This window comes from Microcaecilia unicolor, chromosome 10 (genome assembly GCF_901765095.1).
Source record: "Microcaecilia unicolor chromosome 10, aMicUni1.1, whole genome shotgun sequence".
Lineage (NCBI taxonomy): Eukaryota > Metazoa > Chordata > Amphibia > Gymnophiona > Siphonopidae > Microcaecilia > Microcaecilia unicolor.
In genome coordinates, this window is record NC_044040.1 from 195920732 (window position 1) to 195947110 (window position 26379).

Here is a 26379-nt window from a genome sequence, read left to right on the forward strand (position 1 = left end):
TCATCCCCCCCTCCCCCTAGTCTACACCCAAATCAGATCCTTAAATTTCCCCACCTCAAAACATCTGCTTCACATGTAGAAACCAATGTGTAACTATTACTGGTGTGTTAGGACTGTCAACCACCTGAACCTTGTCAAGTTAAGCCAAAGGTCGGGGAGAGAGTGACAGAGGTGGGGGCAAAGGGAGGGTAATTAGATTGTCCTAATTAGATTGTAAGCTCTGTTGAGAAGGGACTGTCTCTTCATGTTCAAGTGTACAGCGCTGCGTACGTCTAGTAGCGCTATAGAAATGATAAGTAGTAGTAACAAACCTTAAAATAACAGTACTGTTACAGTACCAGTTAGTCCAAACCACAGATGCATCAAATGTATTCCAGGGTCATAACATTTTGCTCACAACATGTACAGAATATGAAGAAGCTTCTTAAACTTAGACTTCCTCGACCACTTGGAGCTCTGTTGTCTTTTTAAGCCTTTAATCCTCCAGGCCACATCATTTTAAATTCTGACAGACAACCAAATGGCATGTTCCTCAGGAAAGCATGACAGATTGGATCCTTACAGCTGTCAAGAAGCAACAAAGATGTGAGACTTTGGCCTAGCTAATTGCATCTGCTTACAGGCTGCTTACATTCGTGGAACTCGGCAGCGTACCACAGTGTCACCAGTGGATCTGAGCTGCTACAGTGTTACAAACCATTTTTCACTAGTGATGGACCCATCAGGTTGATCTCTTTGCTATTGTTTGTTTCATTTGTACCCCGCGCTTTCCCACTCATGGCAGGCTCAATGCGGCTTACATAGGGCAATGGAGGGTTAAGTGACTTGCCCAGAGTCACAAGGAGCTGCCTGTGCCTGAAGTGGGAATCGAACTCAGTTCCTCAGGACCAAAGTCCACCACCCTAACCACTAGGCCACTCCTCCTCCATTTGAGATTCTACATGGAATGTTGCTATTCCACTAGAAGTCGGCCCTTGCAGATCACCAATGTGGCCGCGCAGGCTTCTGCTTCTGTGAGTCTGACGTCCTGCATGTGCAGGACATCAGACTCATAGAAACAGAAGCCTGCGCAACCTTCTTCATGGAATGTTGCTAGTGGAATAGCAACATTCCATGTAGAATCTCAAATAGTAGCAACATTCCGTGTAGAATCTCCAATAGTATCTAATTTATTTTTGTTACATTTGTACCCCGCACTTTCCCACTCATGGCAGGCTCAATGCGCTTACATGGGGCAATGGAGGGTTAAGTGACTTGCCCAGAGTCACAAGGAGCTGCCTGTGCCTGAAGTGGGAATCGAACTTAGTTCCTCAGGACCAGGACCAAAGTCCACCACCCTAACCACTAGGCCACTCCTCCACTGTTGCTACTATTTGAGATTCGCTATTCCACTAGCAACATTCCATGTACAAGTCGGCCCTTGCAGATCACCAATGTGGCCGCGCAGGCTTCTGCTTCTGTGAGTCTGACGTCCTGCACATATGTGCAGGACGTCAGACTCACAGAAACAGAAGCCTGCGCAGCCTTCTACATGGAATGTTGCTAGTCGAATAGCAACATTCCATGTAGAATCTCAAATAGTAGCAACATTCCGTGTAGAATCTCCAATAGTATCTATTTTATTTTTGTTACATTTGTACCCTGCGCTTTCCCACTAATGGCAGGCTCAATGCGGCTTACATGGGGCAGGCAATGGAGGGTTAAGTGACTTGCCCAGAGTCACAAGGAGCTGCCTGTGCCTGAAGTGGGAATTGAACTCAGTTCCCCAGGACCAAAGTCCACCATCCTAACCACTAGGCCACTCAACAGTTTTTCCTTCTGCTGTAGTTTATCAGTGTCCCTGCAGACGTCCTCATTTCTATAGGTCCTTAATCTTATTTTAAGATCCCCTTATGCATGTTCTGTTTTTAACTACTGGAGTTTATGTCTCTTGAGCACTTTACAGGGAAAGTGTCATTCTTAGTAGTGGTTACTTCTGCAGGGAAAGTAAAATCCAAGCACAGGTAAATTACAAATGATACATGCAATGTATGTCCTAAGTTTTTATGTAAGGTGGTAATACCTTTCTATAGCAGTGCGGAAATAATGCTTCCAACATTTTGGCCCAAATCTTAAACTAATCCAGTTGAGAAAGCTGTTCACTGTAAATAGATCCTTGCATACTACTGAATCAACGTCTGTGCAGCTTTTTGTATCTTTTGAGCCCTTCTACCCAACGCATACCAGTCATGAAAAGCTAATTCAGTAGCATCTTGCATCCATATTCTATTACAAAAAAAGGTGCTCCTCTAACCCCCAAATTAGTCACCGCAGTTATGGTGGCTCTCCTTAATTCTGTTGGATCCAATCTATAAAGCAGTGATACGGTCCTGCTTTATAACTTCACACTACTTAGACTGTGTCTTTTATCAAACTGTGTGGCTAATCTGACTATCTGTTTTTTCATACTGTGGGCTGCTCCTAAGTGTGGAACAGTGCAAGACTAGACGAGCAGCTGTAAGGATGAAGTCACCCACTTAGGTGCCTAACTTCAATCTTGCCTTTCAACTGAAAAAGCAATGTTGCTCACCTGGAACAGGTCTTCTCTGTAAACAGCTGGTTCATAAGTCACACAGTTCCTCCTACCTCCCCAGGAGTTGCAAAAATATTTTGAGCATTGGAGCTAACTGAGGAGCTTGTAAGATCACTATGTGCAGAAAGGGCCACACATGCTGAGAGCCTAAGGAGAGCTAAGAACAGAAAAACTGTCATAGCGGGTCAGACCAAAGGCCTATCTAGCTCAGTATCCTGTTTCCAACAGCGGACAAGTCAAGTCACAAGTACCTGGCAGAATCCCCAAAAGTATCAAGATTCAATGCTACCTACCCCCAGGCAGGGGTGTAGCCAGACACCCAATTTTGGATGGGCCTGGGCCCAAGATGGGTGGGCAGGAGAACCCTACCCCATCCCACAGGTGATTTGGTCTCTCCTCTCACCTGCATGCCATATGGTCTCTCAAATATCCCCCTGCACACCTTTTAAATAGCAGATTTTCACCGGCAGTAAGTAGCAACTAATACACAGTACTCATGTTGGCCCCACATCCTTCCCACTGATGCAGCTTCCTGTTTCTGCATAGGCGGGAATACGTCAGAGGGGAAGGCTTTGGGGTCGGTGTGAGCAGTATGTATCAGTCGCTGTTTCCTTCAGGCGAAGATCTGCTATTTATAAGGTTATAAGGTATGCAGGAGGGACAGTTTTTGGGAGTTTTCAGCTAGGGAATCTCTGCCAGCCACATCATAGGTGTGCTGCTACTGGTGGGCCTGAGCTCAAAGCCCACCCTTGGCTGCGGCACTGCCCCCAGGGATAAGTAGTGACTTTCCCTGAGTCCACGTTAATGGTTTATGGACTTTATCTCCAGGAATTTTTCAAATCCTTTTTTAAACCCAGCTCCGCTGCTTTTACATTCTCTGGCAATGAGTTCCAGAGCTTAATTATGCTTAACTATGCACAATGTTGAGTGAAAAAATATTTTCTCCTATTTGTTTTAATAGTTCTACTGTGCATTCTCTGAGGACAAGCAGGCCTATGATTCTCAAACATGTGTAACGTGATCCATGCTGCCCAGTCTGGAGCTTGTAACAAGCTTTTACAGAACTCTTTGGAGCATGAGTTGCACTCCACCACACATGTACAAGTGCCCCCCGCCCACTGCAAGAGCACAGGACCACCAGTTCTGTTTTTTCCATGGTGAGAAATGGACGTGTTTTCTTTTCTCTCTCATCATTATCCCCGTATACTGTATGGTGAACCCTCCAAAATCCTACTGTACACCACTAGAATAGCTCTTATGTGTGAAGGGGTCACCTATATATGGGTAGAGTAGGTGTTGGGGGGATGTGGGAGGGCTCACACATTCCACCACAATTGTAATAGGTAGAACAGGATATGGGCCTTGGTCCTCCTCTCTACAGTACACTCCATTCACCAGGGACCTGCTTGCTGCTCTAATACACAAGCTGTCATTGAGGCTGGAAAGTAATATTTTTAATCACATCTTTGGGGAGGGGGGGGAGGGGATCACCCCTGATTCTCTCCAGGGGTCATGTGGTCATTTAGGACACTTTTTTGTGTCTTATTCATTCTAAAAACAAGTCTAGACCAAAATGAAGTTTTGGCCCTAGACGTTTTTGTTTTGTTCCATTATGGCTGTAAAACGTCCAAGTGTTAAGAACACCCTAAGCTTGCTCCTGAAATTCCCCCCTTGTGATTTGGACACACTGCAGACGAATTGCATAGATAAACGTCTGCAAAAAAGGTTTTGAAAATGGACATTTTGAGAAGAAATTCGTCCACTTTTTGGGTGTTTTTCTCTTTTGAAAACGAGCCCCAGAATGTTGGGCGAATTGTTTTCAGTTCAGACTTAATACTAAAAAGACAAAACTATTATGGTGTAGATTGTTGAATATGGATTATTTTTGTAGTAAGCTTACAATTGAAAATAAGAATTTTGCATCGGAACCCTCTTTGAGCATCTTCAACTTGTAGTTCAGGCAACCATAATATCACAATTGGATTAATGTAATTTGCTTTACTTGGATTGTCCTGATATTTTGATAAGAAGGCTACAAACATTAGAAAATGTAATAGCTAAGTTAACGTTTGGAATAGGTAAATTTGAAAGAATCACTCCTTTATTGACTAGTCTGCACTGGCTTCCTATTTGGGCACAATGTTATTTTAAAATATGTATTTTTGATTTTAAGATTTTATGGGACCCGGCACCAGAATATTTTACTTCATTTGTAAAATTACCTTCACTTAAAAAAATCTTTGAGCTCAAAGGATTTTTTGATTCTCTGCTACCCATCGGCAAAACTTTTACAAATCTAAGAGGCCCTTTTATTAAAGCTTAGCACACACTAATGGCTAAGAAGTCCATTTTAAACAGTGGCCTGAGGAGTGGAGGAGTAGCCTAATGGTTAGTAAGTACAGTGACCTAAGAACCAGGGGCATTGAGTTCTATTCCCACTGCAGTTTCTTGTGACTCTGGGCACGTCACGTAATGCTCCATTGCCCCAGGTACAAAATAAATACTTTTGTATAGAATATATAAACCACTTTGATTGATATAACACTACCTTTCTGTGGTTACAAATCTCATCCCCCCCTTTCTTAGCATTTAGCGCACACTAAGTTTTAGGAAAAGGGCCCCTAAAAGGTTTTATGTAACATTGTTTTCTTTATCAAGCTGCTTCCTTTTAGGGTTAGGTCCAAGGTTTGTTATTTGAGATTTAGAAAATTACTTAAAGCTTATTTGTTTAAGAATTCTTTGAGTAAATTGTTGTTGCTAATATTTTTTTCTGTGTATGTAATTTTACTAGATTTAGCTTGTCTTGATTATAATCTGCGCTGAGCTGTTTTTTTGGTTTGCAGTGGAATATAAGCATTTAAGTGGTGGTTGTCACAGGCCACACAGCACCTACTGTACTTGGGCTGTATCACTATGCCAAGTGCTGCACACAGATCTCGTGGCCCCAACAGGACTGTATAAGCTCTTCCCTTTGTCCGGCACCTAATCTTTCTTGCAGTGTCCAACATTACCTTGGCTACCTTCAAATTTTGTTGACTTTTTAATTATTATTTTTTTTAACTGTATTCACTGCATTACACAGGTGATCCTATCTCTGGTTTTCTCCCAAGTGTACAGAAGAAGGGTAGAAGGTACAGCATCCAACATCCCCACACTGGACAGGAAGAAAGCCAGGGGAAAGAGGAACCTAATCACACCACATTTTGCACCCTCAGGATCTATGAACCAGTCCCAGCCAACCCCTAACCCTCCTGTTTGACTGAGTTTAGACTCTTTTTTTTTCCTCTTTTAATTCCGTTTAGGTCACTCCCTTAACCAAGGATCAATGACCCCAGCCTAGATCCTAAAGAAAGGTTATTCCAGACCAGATCCAGATTGCACAGGCCTACCTCACCTACCATCTGCTGGAGACTGTAAAATATAGGCTGGCTAAGGACTGCATGGGACCTTTTATAGGGTAATGTCATCAAACCAGTGCTTCTGTCTCCATCTACTGGTAGGAGAGAATTAAACCCATGCATTTGGGCTGGTCTGAAGGGATGAAGAGGAATGACCATTACAATTAAATAGGATGAGTATAGGTTTTATTTGATGCTTCAGAAGAGGCCTATATATGAGAAAGACTTTTCTACAAAAATTTTTTCGTACAATATTATTCCAAAACACACTCAGCTACACAAAAATCAAAAACAGTGTTCAGTAATATATATCTAAAGAAGAAAACTCAAGAGTCTAAAAAAAAAAACAGCTATCCTTTATCTGATATTAATGGCTGCAGTGAAATCTCAATCATAAGTGCTCTTCCTAATTCATCACATTTTTGTTATTTTGCTTATGCATTATGGGCCTCTTTTATCAAGCCGCGCAGCAATGCAAATGGAGTCCATTCAAAGTGAATGGGCACTGTTGGGATTACCACACCGGGAGCCGCTAGCGTGGCTTGATAAAAGAGGCCCTAAGTTCTAATGATGACCATGCATACTCAAAAACAGCAGACTTTGCTTATAGCTATACTGGCTAGATATAATCCACATTTAACTTCAAATACTTAATTCAGAAAAAAAATTATATTACAGCGCTTATCTCAATAAATGCTCTTAGCAGCTTCTCATTGCAGACCCCTCTCACCCAGTTGTTTCATCAAAACTGCCTTGGGGGCTAAGGAACAACTCTGCATATGGCTCCTCTGTAAAGCTGCCCACTGCTTCCATATATTGCCAGAATCACCATTGCTGTTTCTTTCTCACTCAGCTACATCTTTAATAGAACCTGAGTGTTTCAATATTCCCAGCAGCATACTTATTATGACTACTCCTCATGCAGATGACATCATAAATGAAATTAACTTTATTGTCCCAATCAAAACCAAAAGTCCACTCAACAGAATCAGGAAATTATCATACTTATAAAGATCATGCTGAAAAGAAAATCATTTAAATCCACTTCACGCATAGATCAATCATGTTAATTTTATGTTAATGCTAAAAAATTGTGTAGTAAACCAAATATAAAACACTGTTTAACAATATATAATCACAGCATACTGTCCCACTCAATTTCTTCATTCAAGTCTAGGGGGACTTGTGATCAGGATTCCAAAAATCAAAATTGTTCCCAACAAGGGTGTAGCCAGACACCCAATTTTGGGTGGGCCTGGACCCAAGGTGGGTGGGCAAGTGATTTAGTCTTTCCCTTTCTTGCCTGCATGCCATATGGTCTCTCAAACATCCTTCCTCCCCTGCATACCTTTTAAATAGCAGATTTTCACTGGCAGCAAGCAGCAACTAATACACACTGCTCATGTTGGCCCCACAGCCTTCTTTCTGATGATGCAACTTCCTGTTTCCACATAGGTGGGTATATATCAGAGGGAAGGCTGTGGGGCCGGTGAGAGCAGTATGTATCAGTTGCTGCTCACTGCAGGTGAAGATCTGCTATTTACAAGGTATGCAGGAGGGATAGTTGTTGGGAGTTTTCAGCTGGCGGGGCTTGGGAATCCCTGCCAGCCACATCATAGGTGTGCTGCTACTGAGTGGGCCTAAGCCCAAAGTGGGTGGGCCTAGGCCCACCCTTGGCTACGCCACTGGTTCCCAATATGCTAATCTAGCAATACAATCATGACCCCTGCCCACAGGCAAAACCCTGTGTGATCAATAATAAACCATAACTGGCTTTTGTGTTCAGTGAAGCATATTTTTACTGGTCTTACAGTATGTCCACCACAACCACAGGAACTGGCCTATCATAAAAGCTGTCTCCAAATGTCTTGGATGGCAATGATCATACCAGAGTAAGGTGTTTTGTTCTACTGATTTTTTTGTAAATCATGGTGGCCAGTCAACAGTAAGTGTCAAAAAAGCTATAACTGGTTGCTAGTTGCTGTGAATTAAAAAATTAGTGTCTAAAGAGTTCAACCATTCCACAAATCTATTAAAATGTTCTTGTGCAGATCTCCAAATCAAAATAATATCATAGGATGAACCTTCTCCAAATGGCAACACAGTTCTTGCAGTTGCGGTAGATATATTCTACAAACCAAGGGGGTCTTTCACTAAAGGTTTGCTCAACTTATCTGCAGCAGGGCCCATAGGAATAAAATGGGTCCTGATGCAGATAACTTGAGTTAATCGTTAGTAAAAGACCCCTCAAGAATTAATGAGTCAGGCCCAACTGTTGGATAGTGTTTTTCTAGTAAGAGATATCTCTATGTGGCCAGGCAGCAACTACTGGAGAACAAACCACAAAAGTGATTGTTGTGGTTGTCTGGGTCTTGCCGTGTCTGTGGAACTGATGTTTCAGCCGTCATGCTGTGGCTTTCTTGGCTGAAACATCAGTTCCATTTACTCAAAAACAGCAAGACCCAGACAACTTCAACAATCATGATGCCAGCCACAGAAGCCTAAGAGAACTTATAAACCACAGGAGGTTATAGACAAATGTATTTGCTCATTGGGTTATTCCCATCTTTCTCCTCAGAAGCTCACATTATACATCAACAACATATTTTGGCAATTCACTTTTTGTTTCATCAGACCCTTGTGCGATTTTCAATAGGCGAACCAATTTATGTGATAGACTGGTGAACTCTGTATTGCCTTTAGGACAATCTGATAACTAGATACTACTGGGCTATTGAGCATGAGATCACTGTACATTTTGATCCACAACAGAGTAGCTGTCCAAATGGACTAACCCTCTAACAAATAGGACATATAAAATTAACGTTTTCACTTTTTGCATCTTGGATTTTGTAATTAATGTAATATGTTGTCCCTGCAACAAGATCCATGTTGGACAAACCACAAGACCAGTAAAACTATGGTTCACTGAACACAAAAGCAGGTTAACTACTGGTAACCTCATAGTACCACTGGTCCCTCATTTTCTTGAAACTAACCAATCCTTTCATGAGCTCACATGGTTTATTACTGATCATGTACTGATTTTTCCTAGGAGAGGTGATCGTACAGCTAGATTAACATATTGGGAACAATTTTGGATTTTTGAGTCCTGATCTTGTCCTTCTAGGGTTGAATGAAGAATTTGTCTGGAACAGTATGCTCTGATTATGTATCTACTACATAATTTTTGAACATTAGCCTAAAATTAACATAATTGCTCCATGCATGGAGTGGGTGGGGTGCACTAGGCATATTTTTAAAGCACTTAGACTTACAAAGTTCCACAGTAACCTATGGAACTTTGTAAGTCTAAGTGCTTTGAAAATGAGCCCCTGTGAATTAAAAAGATTATGCTGAAAATAATCAATTAAAGTATGATCATTTCTTAATTCTGTTCACTGGAATTATGTTTGTTTCCATTTTTATCAGGATAATAGAGTTAATTTCATTTATATTGTCATCTGCTGGGACAGTGGCCATAAGTTCACTGCCAGGACCACTGAAACGCTGAGGTTGCCATTAAGGACTCGGTTGAGTGAATCTGGCAATATATGGAAGCAGCAGGCAACTTACAGAGGAGCTCTGTACAGTGTTGTTCCCCAACCCCTGAGGCAGTTTTGATAAAACTTGGTACAGAATTGGGTGAATCAGGAATGCAATGAGAAGGTATTGCTGGTTGAGAAAAGTGCTGTAATAGAAAAAATATTTTGCTGAACTGAGTATTTGAAGTTAAGGGGCCCTTTTACTAAGCTGCGGTAAGTACTAACTAACACATGTTTACCACAGGTTAAAATCCACTAACGCAGGGTGAGCTCAGGCATCCCGTGGTAGTTTTTGAATCTGCACACACTTTCCATGCACTAAAGAATACTTATTTTTTGTGCTGGGGGCATGTTTGAGGGCAGAGAGGAAGCATGCCTAGTGCTAATCAGTTAGCGCAGCTCCATCACTGCGCACTAACCGGTTAGCGCAGGAGCCCTTACCACTTAGAAAATAGGTGTCGGTAAGGGCTTCCACGCTAATGGCCATGTGCTAATTGGGAAGTTAGCACGTGGCCATTAACTGAGGAAATTGAAAATGCGGCCATTTTACAGCTGCACTAAAAATGACCTCAGCATATGGGAAACCCACACGCTAGTCACAGCATGGGTCACTTTTTAGCACAGCTTAGTAAAAGGGTCCCTGAATGTGGATTATATGTAGTCAGTGTAACTATAAGGAAAGTATGCTGTTTTTAAGTAAGCATAGACATCAATGGAATTTAATACATAAGCAAAATAAAAATATGATATGCTAGGAAGAAAACCTATGCAGGGCCGTACCTAGGGTCTCCGGCGCCCCCCTGCAGTTGGCCCCGCCCCCCCCCCCCGAAAACGATCGCTACACTACCCGCCCTCTTCTCCCCAGATCCTTTTCCTTTTTTTTTTGTTTAAATTTACCTCTGTCCAGCGGCAGCGTAGCGTTAGTGAGAAGGCAGCGGCACTCCCCCGCCCCGACGTGTCAGTCTTCCCTTCGCTCAGTGTCCCGCCTTCTTCTGATGTCATTTCTGATGTCAGAAGAAGGCGGAACTGAGTGAAGGGAAGACTGACACGTCGGGGCGGGGGAGCGCCGCCTCCTCACTAACGCTACGCTGCCGCCGGACAGAGGTAAATTTAAACAAAAAGGAAAAGGATCTGGGGAGAAGAGGGCGAGGTAAGCATGGTGTGGCGGGGCGCCCCCCAGAGGATGGCGCCCTCCTGCCATGCTTACCTCACTTACCGTGTTGGCACGGCCCTGAACCTATGATTGAGATTTCACCACAGTCCTTAACAGCTGAAATATTGCTGTTTATTTTGGCTTTTTTAAAGACTCTAAGGGCTCTCCTTTTTTATTCATATACCCTTGCTAAATGGTCTTCTATTACTGAATGTTTTTGATTTTCCCTACAATATTGTTGGAAAAAAAGAACCTCCTCAAGTATCTGTTGCAATTTACATGGAATGCTTAGTTGATCAAGATTGGAGCACTATGAAAGCTTAGTTGAAAAAAAAAACATAAAATATATCAAACACAGCAAAAGAATTAAGCAGTAGATGCTCGTATTGCGAGGCTGGAATTGCAGTCAAAGCTATCAACTTCTCCATAACTTGGTGTCCAGTAATAATGTTTCCTGAGGCCATGAAACAGCTCTGCCAAGTAGACCCGACCATCCACAACATATGGTCGCACATCAGTGTCAGATGGTTTCAAGCGACCAACGTTAATTAAGTCAGAAAATGCCTGAAATTTTATTTAGAAAAGTGTCCAAGATTATAATTTTAGTCAGCAGTTCTGTTTGTATGAAGACAAACTCATTTGTACAGAAACTATCTTCTCACCAGAGCAAGGCAGCAAATTTTTAAAAATGAGCATTAAGCTATATTAAGCAGAATGCTTCTTTTGTGACTGCAGGTATACGTTATTAAGGGCTCCTTTTACTATGCCACTGTAGTGATTCCTGCACAGCAAATGTGACAAAACCCATATGAATTGAATAGGCTTCGTTGCATTTGCCACACCGGGAATCACTACCACGGTGATTAACTGATCTGATCTGATGGGAAAATTGAAAACCTTTCAACAGGCACCTTGCATCTTTGAGAAATAAGTAACGGTAGCAAACAGGGCCATGCCAAGGGTCTGTGGCGCCCCCCTGCAGGAGATCAGTTGGCGCCCCCCCCCCCCGCAAACAGTTGGCGCGCGCACGCCCCCCTCCCCTCCCCCCGTGAAAATGATCGCTACCCTCCCGCTCCCATGTCCCAACTGCCCACCCTCTTCTCCCCCTCAAGATCCCTTTTAAATTTACCTCCGTCCGGCAGCGAAGGCGCGCCACAGCATCAGTGAAGGAGGCGGCGCTCCCGACGTCTCTACTAGTCTTCCCTTCGCTCAATGTCCCGCCTTCTTCTGACGTCATTTCCTTGACGTCAGAAGAAGGCGGAACACTGAGCAAAGGGAAGACTAGTAGAGACGTCGGGAGCGCCACCTCCTTCACTGACGCTGCGCCTTCGCTGCCGGACGGAGGTAAATTTAAAAGGGATCTTGTTTGGGGGGAGAAGAGGGCGGGCAGTTGGGACGTGGGAGGGCGAGGTAAGCATGGCGCGGCGGGGCGCCCCCCAGAGAACGGCGCCCTCCTGCTGTGCTTACCTTGCTTACCGTGTTGGCACGGCCCTGGTGGCAAATATTTGAACTGTCCATATTTTTGGCTCAAAATTAATATTGAAAATAATTTTTAAAAAATAGTATTAGGTTATTAGTTCGGCATAGGTCATACATTTGATTTACCACCTTTCTGTGGTACAACCAAGGTGGTTTACAGACTATGCACACGTACCTTCTCTGTCCCTAAATAAATTACTTACAAATGATTTTTATAGTTTGGAAGGCCGCAAATCGCTATCCATAACCTTGTGTGTTTACCGAACCCCCACTGTACCAGGGAAGGGTGATAATGTGCAGGCAGCAATCAGAGCTCCTTGGATGTGGGGCACGTTTCACTCTTTTCTCCTTTCCCTCATAAAGTGGTTTTCGGTTTCATCATCAGGCACCTCCCTAGACAATCTAGTTAAGGCTTATCCATAATGAACATATATAAGAAATATTTATATCCGCTGCTTCTATTATATGAAAGTAGCACATCCATATTCATTGACCAAGTGGCTGAAAATCTCTGTCCATGGGACAGAATAAGTAAAAACTAGTTCTGGGAACTGAGCCCAGCTCCCCCATATCACATCACACACGGCTGCTAACAAGGCATTAGGTTGGCCCTTTTTCAAAATTATTAAAGGAAAATGGTTTGAAAGGACACATATTTGTGTAAAAAATACATACCACACAACTGGCTTCATCAAACTTGTTTCCCCAAATATAAATGTATGAAAGCATCCTGTTTCTGCTCAGCGAAGTTGCAAGGGCTACAAGTCCTTTTCCAGTGATGTTGTTGCTCACAACAGCTAACCTATTAAAAAAAAAAAAACAGATAGTGAATCAAAAACAGCAAGCTATGAGGAACAATAAAATGCTATAATAAGGGCTTATAAACTTTGGCATCAATAGTCAAAGAAGTTTAACTGGGCAGAAGAGACTCCTGTCCACTTGAACCCCACTGGCCGGCCATCTATATTCATAAGTGTTGCCATAATGAGACAGACCAAAGGTTCATCAAGCCCAGTATCCTCCTGTTTCCAACAGTGGCCAATACAGGTCACAAGTACTTTGCAAGATCCCATAATAGTAAAACTAATTTTATGCTGCTTATCCTAGGAATAGGCTTTGGATTTTCTCAAATCCATGCTAAAAATGGCTTATGGACTTTTTTTTTTTTTTTAGGAAATTAAACCTTTTTTAAATCCTGCTAAGCTAACTGCTTTTACCACGTTCTCTGGCAACAAATTCCAGAGTTTAATTACTCTTTGAGTGAAGAAATATTTTCTCCAATTTGTTTTAAATTTACTACTTAGTAGCATGTGCCCCCTAGTCCTAGTATTTTTGGAAAGAGTAAACCAGCGATTCATGTCTACCCATTCCAGTCCACTAGGTATTTTATAGACCTCTATTGTTACTGTCCTGGATGGGAGTCCTTGGACAATCATGAGGGCCATCCAAAGACCCAGGAATCCCAGGCAATGGCAGATGAGTCACAGAGAAACCAAAGAAGGGTTGAGTTGGAGCAAATACCGGCCACAACAAGGGGCTGTATTGAACTTGGTTGGCACTAGAGCAGGAGCACTGGAACTAGAGACAGACAGCACCGTGGATTTAACTGGAACTGGATCGGGAACAGCTGGAACATGGCAGGACAAGGCTTGGCAGGAACAAAACAGGACTGGAGCTTGTCAGAATGAGGCAGGACAGAAACTTGGCAGGAATGAGGAAGGATGGACGCTTGACAGGACTGAAGCAGGATTGAAACTTGGCAGAAACAGGACAGGACTGGAGCTTGGCAGGTACAAGGCAGGACTGAGACCCAGGTGACACACAGCAGGTATGCTGAGGAATGTGTGAAGCTGACAAGGAATGGCACTGGCTGGCTAAAGTAGGGCCCAGAGGTGATGTTATCCGGGGCACCCATCACTGACTCCCCCATAAAGGCATGTGTGGGCCGCGCACGTGCACAAGGCATACCACCACAGAGGTCTTCCGGAGGGCATCTGTACCCATGCCATCATGCGGGGCCCGAGCAAGGGTATCAGGTTCAGCTGCCCACATGGCTGGGCCACGGTCTTCCCTGCCATGGGAGGTGAGTCCAGGAACAGCAGTGGCCGTGACATCTATCATATCTCCCCTCAGCTGTCTCTTCTCCAAGCTGAAGAGCCCCAGCCGCTTTAACCTTTCCTCATAGGGAAATCGTTCCATCCCCTTTATCATTTCCATCGCCCTTTTCTGTACCTTTTCTAATTCCGCTATATCTTTTTTGAGATACAGTGACCAGAATTGCATACAGTATTTGAGGTGTGGTCGCACCATGGAGCGATACAAAGGCATTATAACATTCTCACTTTTGTTTTCCATTCCTTTCCTAATAATTCCTAACATTCTATTTGCTTTTTTAGTCGCTGCTGCACACTGAGCAGAGGGTTTCAACGCAGCATCTACGACACCTAGATCCTTTTCCTGGGCACTTACTCCTAATGTGGAACCTTGCCTCACGTAGCTATGGTTTGGGTTTCTCTTTCCCACATGCATCACTTTGCATTTGCTCACATTAAATATCATCTGCCATTTGAATGCCAGGTCTCCAAGTCTTGGAAGGTCCTCTTGCAATTTTTCACAATTCTCTTGCCATTCAACAACTTTGAATAACTTTGTGTCGTTGGCAAATTTAATTATCTCACTAGCAGCACTTAACTGGGTAGTGTCACTGAAAATTCCCTAACTGGCTACGACAGGGATGGTCCAAGGGCAGATTTGGGCAATATTCAGTCTGCTAACTTGCTAAGTATATGGATAAAGTTAGGATAGCAAAACAACAGCACTAACCTTATCCGCTCACTTAACCAGCTGAGTCTGAATATCAGACAGTGCCCAGTTAACTTCCAGGTTGACGCACATACCCAAATATTTAATGCTGGAAGTCACACATGCCCCAGCACTGAATATCTAGGCTTACAAGTTACTTATCACCATGGGCTGAATATCAGGCCTTATGAATTTTGAGCCAGCACACACACAGACACAAACTTATACTATTTTTAAAATACTATATTCAAACCACATATAGATTAAGAGGAAGGCAGTGTAATTAAGCAGATGTCAATCTCTGGGAGCTATTAAAGAAGAAATTTTGTTGTGCATATCAATGGTGGGACTCATATGTAGCATCAGAAGAATACAGAAAAATGAATGAAAATCTATTTTTCCTGATTCTGCTATTCCATCATCAATGTGCAGTGTATAGTGTTCTGGAAAATAGTGCATTGATAGGTATTAAGAAGACTGGTGTAGTTTGCCTGCTTACTTTTGGAGGTTGCAAAGGGCAAGGAAGTCATATTGGCAGTAGAGGAATGAAAACACTTCACTATTAACACCTGCAAAATTTAAAGGCAGTATCCCCTATGGCCACCCCAACCTACACCTATATCTTAAAAATCATATTCAAAGACCAATCCTGTGGCTTAGCCTGTAATGCCGCAGCATGATTGTCTAGATTTTTCCCCCTCCCCACATCTTCCATCTGGGTGCCCTGCAAAAGTGATACACTCTGGCCCAGGGAAAGAAACTGGCTGCTCGGGCTGTGAAGGGCTGCCAATAAGTGTGTACCTTCGGGGATTACCTCTTTAGCCCTTGGGTAAGTGAGGGTACTTTGCACAGTCAAGGTATGTTATCTAGAAAGGAGGAAGCTAAAGCTCATTTATTTAGGTGTACATTTTATGATTTGTTGTGCTTTTTAAGCATTATGTTTTAGCCTGTTATACATTCAGGAATGTACTGATGGGTGGGCTACATGTATATTATCCTATATAATAAAACGCACCTCCAACATTCTGAAGCTGACTGCATGGCTGAGGTATTCCTGCTCTCTGTATCCATCTCCTGAATTGACATCACATACTTCCGGGTTCGTCACAAGCAGAAGTGACCAACCACACGAGGTTTCTCGGCTTCAGAATGTTGGAGGTGCATTCTATTAAATAGGATTGGTCAGTTCCTTGAAGCACAGCCAGAGCTCAGCGTCCTGCACAGTAACGCTCAGACACCAGAGAGAGGGGGGAGCTGACACCAGAGAGAGGGAGGAGGGGGGCTGACACCAGAGAGGGGGGGAGGTATCTTTTTCACACACATACTCTCTGTGTCACACACACTCTCTCTCAGTCAATGTCTTTCTCTCACTCTCACACACTATCTCTCACACACTCTGTCTCACACTGTATCACATTCACTCTCTATGTGTCACACACTCACACACTCTCTTGGTCTCATACACTCAGTCTCACAGGGTCTGTGTCTCACACACACTCTCTCTCGCAAACACTGTATCTGTGTGAAACACACTCTCTCTCACACTGTGTCTCACATACGCACTTGCACACACTCATTCTTGCATACACACTTTCTCTCTCTCTCACACACACACTCGCACCCAGACTCACTCTCTCTCTCTCTCTCACACACACACTCGCACATTCACTCTCTCTCTCTCACACAGTCACTCTCACATACACTCTCTCAAACATGCACACTCCGAGGAAAACCTTGCTAGCGCCCGTTTCATTTGTGTCAGAAACGGGCCTTTTTTACTAGTATTAAATAAAAGGACTAAAGAGAACAATATAAAGATAAATTAAATTCAGAAGAATTAAAGTACATAGTCTTAGGAAGCCTTATATTTTTTTCTCAGTTTCGAACATTATCTCCAATTTACTTTCAACTTGGCATGATCCTGATATGATAAATCCTTGCAGGTACTGGATTTTTTATTAATACTAACGCTTTGAGAGTATTGTTACAAATGGAAATAGCTTCACTTAGGTAGATTGCTCCATCATCTTCCATTCTGTTTGATGTAAGGTCTAATATTTCCAGAGTTGTGTTCTGTTCCAGGAGTTTGGCCAACCACTTCACACCATCACGCGTTATTCTGTTACTATAAAAGACACAAATCTTCTGTTATAGTTTTTAAAGTGGCCTTTGAAAAATGTATTGGGATTTGGGGATTATGCCCCAGATATTTTGTTTCACCTTCAGTATACAAACCTGAAAGTAGTGTCATTGTTGGAATCATAAATGATACATAGAAAGTAAAATAAAACAAATACCATTACTGTTTTTCAACTACGGGGAAAATTTGACTTTATACTTTTTAATGCAATTGTTTTTCTATGGTGCATATGTAACCCCTCTTGGCTTTCTTTCTCTGTTTGTTCTTCTCACTAGACTTGTTTAATATAATTTCAGTTTACTCACATATTTCTGTGAGCAAAGGGTTGTTAACACTGGGCACATTGGGACATTACCCAAATCTCCTATAATGTGTCCTGAATCTCAGCCAAGCTGTAGCATGAGGAAAAGTAAACACAGCAGGCCCCACCTGCTGAATACCCAGAATGTGTTACTATCACCTGTGCTATCAGCAGCCTCAGCCAATGCTCCTTTCCATAAAGCTGTTGTATGCTACGGAGATTGAGCCAGAAAGGTCATTGAAAGATGAGGAGAGGAAAGCCTGCCCAATCATTCATAACTGCTGCCATGGTTCTCTCTACTTTCCTGCCCCAGACTGAAGTCCTACACCCTCCCAGCGGATGTCATTAGCCCTGACCACTTATCCCTTCAAAAGAGCCAGGGTAAGCTGTGTGCTCTGAGGAGGGAAAGAATATAGGGGTGAGTGAGTGAGGGGACAAACCTTAGGGACAGGGGTGGAAGTGAGTGAGGAGAAGATATACCCTCGAATTCTACATAGTGTGATTTAAGTTACGCGTTGAAATTTGGTCATATTCTGGATTTGTATGCACACATTTACTTAACAAGCCAATCGGCACTGATAATTGCCAATTAACAAGCAATTATTGACACTAATTGGAGACATTAATTAAAATTTATATGCACAACTGTCTAAAGGTATTCTGTAACGTGAAGCGCGTAAATTCTAACTTGCATAGTTGAAAAGGGGGTGTGTGATGAGCAGGTCATGGGCATTTCTAAAATGTATGTGCATTGTTATAGAATATACCTGGTCCACACCTCATTTAGGTTTCAGCATTTACACCAAGTTTTGCTTGGTGTAACAGTCCACGACTAAATTTAGTCACATGGATGGACACTCGGTGTATTCTATAAATCGCATAGAAATTTAGGCACATTCTATAAAGTACGCCTAAATTTAGGCATACTTTATAGACTACGCCTAAGGATATTTTTTTTCAGCGGTGATTTTTTTTAGATATGATATATAGAATCTAGCCCATAATGGGTGAATAAATAGGGGAAGAGGGCAGAAGGAGAAGAGCTGGTGGGAGAAGTGAATTGGAGTGCAGTGAAGAACAGAGGTGGCTCAAAAGAGCAAATGGAGAGCAACGAAGGAGGTAAAGAAAAATTAGAATATGTGGAGTTGAGGGGGGGATCATGGGATCAGTTGAGTAAGGAGGGTGCAAGACAGTATGGAATATCCTGTAATGCCTTTCCACAATACACACACACATCTCCCATTGTCCCCTCTCCCCATTCCTCACCCAACTCCAGCCACAAGGAACTTCAAAACATACACAGGCATGCCATACTCTTGAAGAGGTGCTATGTTGCTGCCTTGTCCATTGCATGAGAGTCACCTATACAGCTGCACTTCTGCTGTCACTACTAAAATCCTTATCAAAGCTACTGCTACTGCTGTTGCTGCCACAACTGGACTGTCACTGAAGACATATGAACGCACTGCACCACAGAAGGTAGGAGAACAGCCTTAGGATAATTGTCAGGTTCTCAGGTTCAGAGCCTGCAGGGCCGGGCTCTGGAGCAAACGTGAGCCCTTGGGCTGCTGCCGAGGAGCGACAGCAGCAGGCAAAACCCACCAACCAACGCTGGGCAAGCACACCGGCACCGGCAGGGACTGCAGGCACCGCCCAGCGAGCCGGAACACACGGACTGGAATCCCCCGGACTGGAGGACACAGGACTGGAACACTGGACTGCAATCCCCCGGACTGGAAGACACAGGACTGGAACACACACCGGACCGGAACACACTGGACTGGAGCACACCGGACTGGTCTGTACAGCTTCATCTGCGCTTGGCCACTACCCCCCCCAAGGGTTGAGCCCTTGGGTTTGATTGGCCGGCAGGACTTACCGGATACCGGACGACAGAGGGACCAGGACTGGAAACAGAAGTGACAGCAGTGCTCCAAGGAACTGGACTAACCAGGGCACTCCTAGGCCTACACTAACAAAAGGACTTCCTAAGCCCTATACTAACAAGCTAAACACAAAACTAACAAGCTTCCTAAGCACTACTCTAGTAAGCTAGATACAAAACTAACAAGGTGCTTCCTAAGCCCTACTCTAGCAAGCTAGACACAAACTATCAAGGGGCTTTCTAAGCACTACTCTAGCAAGCTAGATACAAAACTAACAAGGTGCTTCCAAAACCAAGAGGGAAAAGCAGGGGAACCACAAGGGAAAAGCAGGAAAGCTAAACACACAGACACCAGTGCACACTGCACTAACACTAACCTGGACCTTAGCAAAAGCAAGCAGGGAAACTAGACACAAAGTCAGAAGTGCACACTGCACCACCCTACCTAAAGCAAACACCACCGTTGCAAAGACACTGAAGGAAAGAACACCACTTCCTTATCAAGGCCCTCCCAGATGATGTCACACTCCCTAGACCCAGGCAACAGCACACTGACCCAGAGAGCACACTGAAACCCATAGAGGCCCAACCCACACCAATGCAGTACCGTGAAGCACTTGAAGCCAGTACACCCAAAGAGAGGTAGAGCTAACTCAGTCCACACACACAGCTGTAGTAAAGTGAAACAATTAGAGTCATGCTGCTGGAAGCTGCCAGCACACAGAGAGAGAGCCAGCTCAGAAAGGACAGACAAAAGAAACAGAAGCCAGCTAAGCTGACCACCAGAAAAAAGGTAAGTTTGAGAGGGGTTATGACCACAATCATAACAGCAATCTTTTCTGTGTATTTTTCTTTTCCTATACTAAAAGTATGCAGATCAATATTCAGCAGCAGCAGAAGTGTGCAGTGCTGTTACAGGCATAGTCACTGAACTGAATATACATATTTTAATCCTGGGGGAATTTTGTGCTACTGAGCAATGCAGAATTTGCGCAGAATTCCCCACCTCTGCAGACTGCAGAATTCTGTGCAGTCTGCTTTCCGGTTCCCTCCCTCCCTGCAAAGCCACCGGCTTCAGTGCAGCATGAGGAGGAGCTGCCCAGTAGCAGATTGGGCTGCTTCCTGCTCCTCTGCCACCTTGGTCCCTGGCAATTCCTGTTACACGGCTGTATGGAGGCCTGCGTGGCTCAAAGGAACAATTGGGCCTAGGATGGCAGAGGAACAGAACACAGCCCGACATGCTGCTAGGCAGCTCCTCTTCATGCTACGCTGTAGCCAGTGAAGGTGCATGGAGGGAAGGGCCTGGAGCATGGGGGAGCTGTAAAAAAAAAGGTGGATGAGGCATGTGGGGGGGGGGGGGCTGCAAAATAGGTGGCTGGTGTGTGTGTATGCAGGGAGAAGGCTGAAATAAAGAAGGATGGAGTGAGTGGGGTGGGGGACTGGAAAAGATGGATGAAGTGAGCGAGAGGTCTGCGGCACTGTGAAAAAAGGTGGATGGAAAATGTGAGGGGGGGGGGTTGGAAAAAAAGTGTATGTGTGTGTGCATGTGTGCAAGTAGGGAGGGCTGGAATAAAGATGGATGGAGTGAGTGGGGGGGGGCTGGAAAAGATGGATGAGGGGTGTCTGTGTGTGCCACTGGAATGGGGTGCAAGTTTGTAGGAAAGTAAATGGAACACTGCTGTAGCTGAGGGGGTGGGGTGGGGAGGTATTTCATACCTAGGAGGAGATGCCAACCCTTATAATGGGTGAGTTCTGCACAAGAAAATTGCAAATAAAGTGTGCAGAATTATCATTTTTTTTGCACAGAATTCCCCTGGAGTTAGCCACTATCCCATGGATTCTATATAAGGCATGGCAAGTAGCGCACATTAAATTGTGTGAATGACCAATTTACATGCACTACTCAATTGAGTAACGAGCCAACTAGTCACGATAATTGGTTGATAACCAATTATCATCACTAATTGGCAATAATTGGAATTTACGCACGCTTCTTTTTAGGCGTATTCTATAAAGAGGTGCAAGTAAATTCTAATGTGCATAGCTGAAAAGAAAGCACTCCATGGGAGGAGTGTGGGTGAGTTGAGAACGTTACTCAAATTTACACGTGTTGTTATAGAATTCAGAAGGAATGTGCCTACACTGGGGCGTGGGTATTTACGCCAGGTTTTCAGTGGCGTAGATGGTTGTACTAAATGTAGGCACGTTTCCTGGCCCTATACACTATTTTATACAATGTGTCTAAGTTTAGGAACATTATATAGTACATAAGTACATAAGCACCGCCATGCTGGGACAGACCATCGAGCCCAGCACCCTGTCACTGACAGCAGCCAAAAAAGCAAGCAATTTGTCCCGCCCATCCTAGAAATACTGTATTCCCTTGTCCATTCAATAACATTCTATGGCTTTTTCCTCCAGGAAGCCGTCCAACCCTTTTTTGAAGTCCGCTAAGTTAACCGCCTTAACCATCTTTTCCGGCAGCAAATTCCAGAGTTTAACTACGCGTTGAGTGAAGAAAAATTTCCTCCGATTCGTTTTAAATTTACCACACTGCAGCTTCATCGCATGCCCCCTAGAATAGCGCTATGAGTTTTTTTTCGGACACGTCTAAATTTTAGACATCATTTACAGAATCTGACACTATATGGACAGCTATGGTGCTCTACTTCAGGTCTTCTTTTCAGCAAGCTTAAAGTAAATGCATAACCTATCCATATAGCTGCTGAATATACAGTAGCTGCTATATGGATAATTTCTGGTTCTTGCCCTCATTCTGCCCCAACTCTGTACCAGCCCGATATGAAAGGCTGCAGAGCAATTAGATGGATTTTCAGCTTACCATTATCCATATAGGGAATGAAAATCAGTGGATAGGATATTTATATGTTTACCCTCCAGGCTCCAGTACAATCTCTGTGCAAAATATTGATCCTGCTGTTAACTCGCACCCAATGTATGCATGTTTCCATGGTGATCAAAGCATTCTCCTTTGAGTGCTTTTTGTGCAAAAATTATTTGTACATGATTTGTTTGCTCTATCTGGCATAAACATTTATTCTTACATATTCATTATCGAACTGTCCACTTAGCTTCCGAGCACAGCTCTAAAGCAGAACTTATTACACTGGCATCTATGTCTCCAACCTCTGCCGACCAGAGATGATAACTGTCTCGAAACAGGTAATTTACCTGTTAACGGAGGTTCTCTTTGGACAGCAAGATAAATCAGCCATGTATGGGTGACATCATGGCACCAAGTCAGATCCATTCTCCCAGAGCCCAGAAGAGTCTGGGCATGTGTGAGTACTCCCTCCTGTGTGACTGTTTCCTCCCCTCAGTCCATTCCAAAGCTTAAGTAATTTCAACCTTACAGGGAAGTAAAAGGGTTTCTGTAGCTGATACATCCTGCTATCCAAGGAGAACTTCCATTACCTGTACCTTACTTTCTCTATGGAGAAGCAGGAAATCATCAGCTATACATGGTGAATCCCAAGCTAAGAGTGCAACGGTAAATGATGCTTTAAATGGAGATGAATAATACTTGCCACCTGGGTGTCGCTGCTGTGGTAAGTTGAAGTAACATAGTAGATGACGGCAGAAAAAGACCTGCACGGTCCATCCAGTCTGCCCAACAAGACAACTCATATAGTAACATAGTAGATGACGGCAGAAAAAGACCTGCACGGTCCATCCAGTCATATGTGCTACTTTTTGTGTATACCCTACTTTGATTTGTACCTGTGCTCTTCAGGGTACAGACCGTATAAGTCTGCCCAGCACTATCCCCGCCTCCCAACCACCAGCCCCGCCTCCCACAATCGGCTCTGGCACAGACCGTATAAGTCTGCCCAGCACTATCCCTGCCTCCCAACCACCAGCCCTGCCTCCCACCACGGTTCTGGCACAGACCGTATAAGTCTGCCCAGCACTGTCCCCGCCTCCCACTACCGGCTCTGCCACCCAATCTCGGCTAAGCTCTTGAAGATCCATTCCTTCTGCACAGGATTCCTTTATGCTTATACCACGCATGTGAAGTAATTTAGACAAGTAGGAATAGTAATTGTTTCAAGCATAAAATATGATGAGCTCTAGGTACTAAGCCAAGCATAACATAACATAGTAAATTACAGTAGAAAAGACCTGTATGGGCCACCCAGACTGCCTAACAAGGCAGCCAGAGTTGTACCTGCTGTTCTGTGCAGGTTACTCCCCTCTATGTCCTGTTTAAAGTGTGAAGGTCAGTTATATTTTACTTCGATTCCATCCTTTCTATATAGGGATCTTCCATGGTTATCCCATGTGTGTCTGAAATCCATCACTGTTTTTGTCCCCACCACATTCCAGGCATCTCTCTATGAAAAGCAATTGTTTTATCAAGGTTTAAGACAAGGCAATGGGAACGCAACCTGTCTGCAATTGCCTCCAAACAATGCTGGGCAGGAGACAGATCCAGGGTGTCAGGATCAAGATCGGCAAAAGTTTGATTCTATTGAACAACACTGCAGGAGAAAGGGGAAACACTACCTAAAAATATCCATGGACGGTTTCCACAGAGACCAATCTGACACAGGTAACTTATAATACAGATATAGAAGGCAATTCCATAATGAAGTGCCTACATTTTGCGCCTATAGCACACCTAATTGTGACCTATTCTATAAAGAAAAGGATGCACATACTTTTCTTTATAGTATACTAACTTAACATGCCAAATACAGGCCTAGAATTAAGGCAAGCGCCTACATCAGCCATAGAACTGGTATGAATGATCATACCTAAATTGCAAAACAGCATGTGCAATTATAATGTTCTGTAATCTAAGCATGGAACTTTGTGCCTCGCCTATGCTCCACCCATTTAAATGTCCATCTTCATTATCTCTAGCTGGCTTGACTTTCCCTAAGGTTTAGGTGGAAATGGCTTCAGCAGGCTATTTTCAAGCCCACTGGGACCAACTGAGGTGAATTTAGTGCTGCAGTTCCTGCTGATGTTTTACAGACCCCTTTGGGAGAAAGAAGCATGCTCTAGTTCACAGGAGTAAACATTTTTTGTTTCTTGAAATACTCCATCTGGGCTCTTAGAGTGTTCAGACTGTTTATCTTAGAATGAGAAACCCATAGATACTACTGAGCCTTTTAGGCCAGTGCTTTTAGCAAATCATGGAGTCCTTTTCACTCAAAGAACATCCTGTGGGTACTGTCTGTGAGCCCCTTGGGTGTTTGGGCTGCCTTATGTCTGAATTTGAAGCCTCTACGGTAGCGGTTCTGGTCCTTTGGATTACCGACTTTAGTGAGACATGTAGTCTTATTTTTTAAACTTTAAATGAAGTAAGAAGAAAAATTGCTGATCCACTCCTGCTTTGCCATGCAGATGAAGTAGAATGAAGGGGGGGAGCAATGGTCAACCCAGGGGAGAGCATTTGCACATGCCCAGAGAGTTTTTTTCAGACTCTTCTGGCCCTGGGAGAATGGATCCAACCTGGCGCCTTCAGGATGACGTCATCCGTGTGTGGTTCGTTATATTCCTGCTTGTCCATGGAAAAGCTGCATAACTTTGCATGGGATAGTGCTACTTCTGGGCCATCTGGCTTGTGCCTACCTCATTTTCAATACAGAAATCTTTTTAACAGCCTAGTTCCTATAGCAGTTACAATAGCTCATAGGCTTGTGCAGGGCATACAGTAGCTTGCTCTTCCACTGGATATCCGTTTACACAAGAAAAAGGAAGTTTTCAAATTATGTGTAGATTTTAGTATGGTTATAGTTTCTTGCAGTGATATAAATAATAGTAACTTAAATCTAATGAGTAGCAAACTTTTCATGGCATCTTTGTTAACATTTTGATATTTTTATATAGCACCCATATTATTCCTATTACTGAAACAAATACGAATTGAAAAAATATCCTACCAGCTAAGATCAAGGTATTGCAAGGTGACATTTTCCTGCAAAGCATCAAATAGACACTTAACACCATAATCTGTCATTTCATGTTTACTCAGATGCAGCTCTCGAAGAACACTGTTTTCCTTTAGCATGAGAGCTATGTGAACTGTTGTTTCTTCCTGGAAAAAAAAAAAAAATTATTACAATATTTTTGTTACACTAATTTTTCTGTGAAAACGTTGTAGGCTTAGTAAACAGGCTGCCTTCTTACCTAATAGAATTTAGGGATGGGATGTCATTTGTGATGAAATGTTCTTCACCAATAATAGTGCACACTTTTTAAACAGATGCATTCTTCTTAAAGAATGTGCACAATTTCCTGGTAGTGTGCGCATGTGTGCACATGCATAATGGTTTACCCGTGTATGCATTATTGAAAAAGAGTGTGCACTCTTCAAGAAGACTACACTTTCTTTGCATTTACCCCCACACTTAAGTGCACACATATGTTATAGAACAGCAACACTTACGTGTGCAAAAGGCATCAGTTTAAGCACAGAGGAGTGGACGAGTAGCCTAGTGGTTACTGCAGTGGACTTGAGCCTGGGGAAATGGGTTTGGTTCCCTCTGCAGCTCCTTGTGACTCTGGGTAAGTCACTTAACCCTCCATTGCCCCAGGTACAAATAAGTACCTGTATATACTATGTAAACCACTTTGAAAGTAATTGTAAAAACCACAGAAAGACAGTATATCAAGTCCCATTTCCTTTCCCTTAACAAACATGCCCTAGTTGCTTAGGACTAGATTCTATTTAATCATGCCTAAAAAATTGGCGCCAAAACAAAATACACCTAGGTGCATTCTATAAAGTATGCCTAAATTTAGGCGTACTTTATAGAGTACACCTAAATTTCTGCGTGCTTTATAGAACGCGCCGAGTGCCCTTCTGCGTGACTAAATTTAGTCATGGGCAGTTATGCTAAGTAACACTTGGTGTAAGTGCTGATGCCTAAATCAGGCGTGGACCGAGTATATTCTATAACGCATATAGTTTTTAGAAACACCCACAACTCGCCCATTCCACTCCCATGGCCACACCCCCATTTTCAACTATGTGACTTAGAATTTACACGCATCATGTTATAGAATATAGACAGTTCTGTGCATAAATTAAATGCCAATTAATGTCAATAATTGCTTAATTGGCAATTATCG

General features: G+C 43.3%; 1 protein-coding gene across 1 annotated transcript in view; it reads right to left on the reverse strand.

The window, feature by feature from the left end:
- Window positions 1-10799: 10799 nt before the first annotated feature.
- LRRC34 (leucine rich repeat containing 34) overlaps window positions 10800-26379 on the reverse strand; it is a 61347-nt gene continuing 45767 nt past the window's right edge. Inside the window, exons 8-11 of the mRNA XM_030216531.1 lie at window positions 25188-25342; window positions 16919-17074; window positions 12823-12949; window positions 10800-11232 (exon numbers count right to left, since the gene is read on the reverse strand). Coding sequence (XP_030072391.1) covers window positions 11035-11232; window positions 12823-12949; window positions 16919-17074; window positions 25188-25342 — 636 coding nt within the window. The 3' untranslated portion in view covers window positions 10800-11034. The remainder of the gene's footprint in view (window positions 11233-12822; window positions 12950-16918; window positions 17075-25187; window positions 25343-26379) is intronic.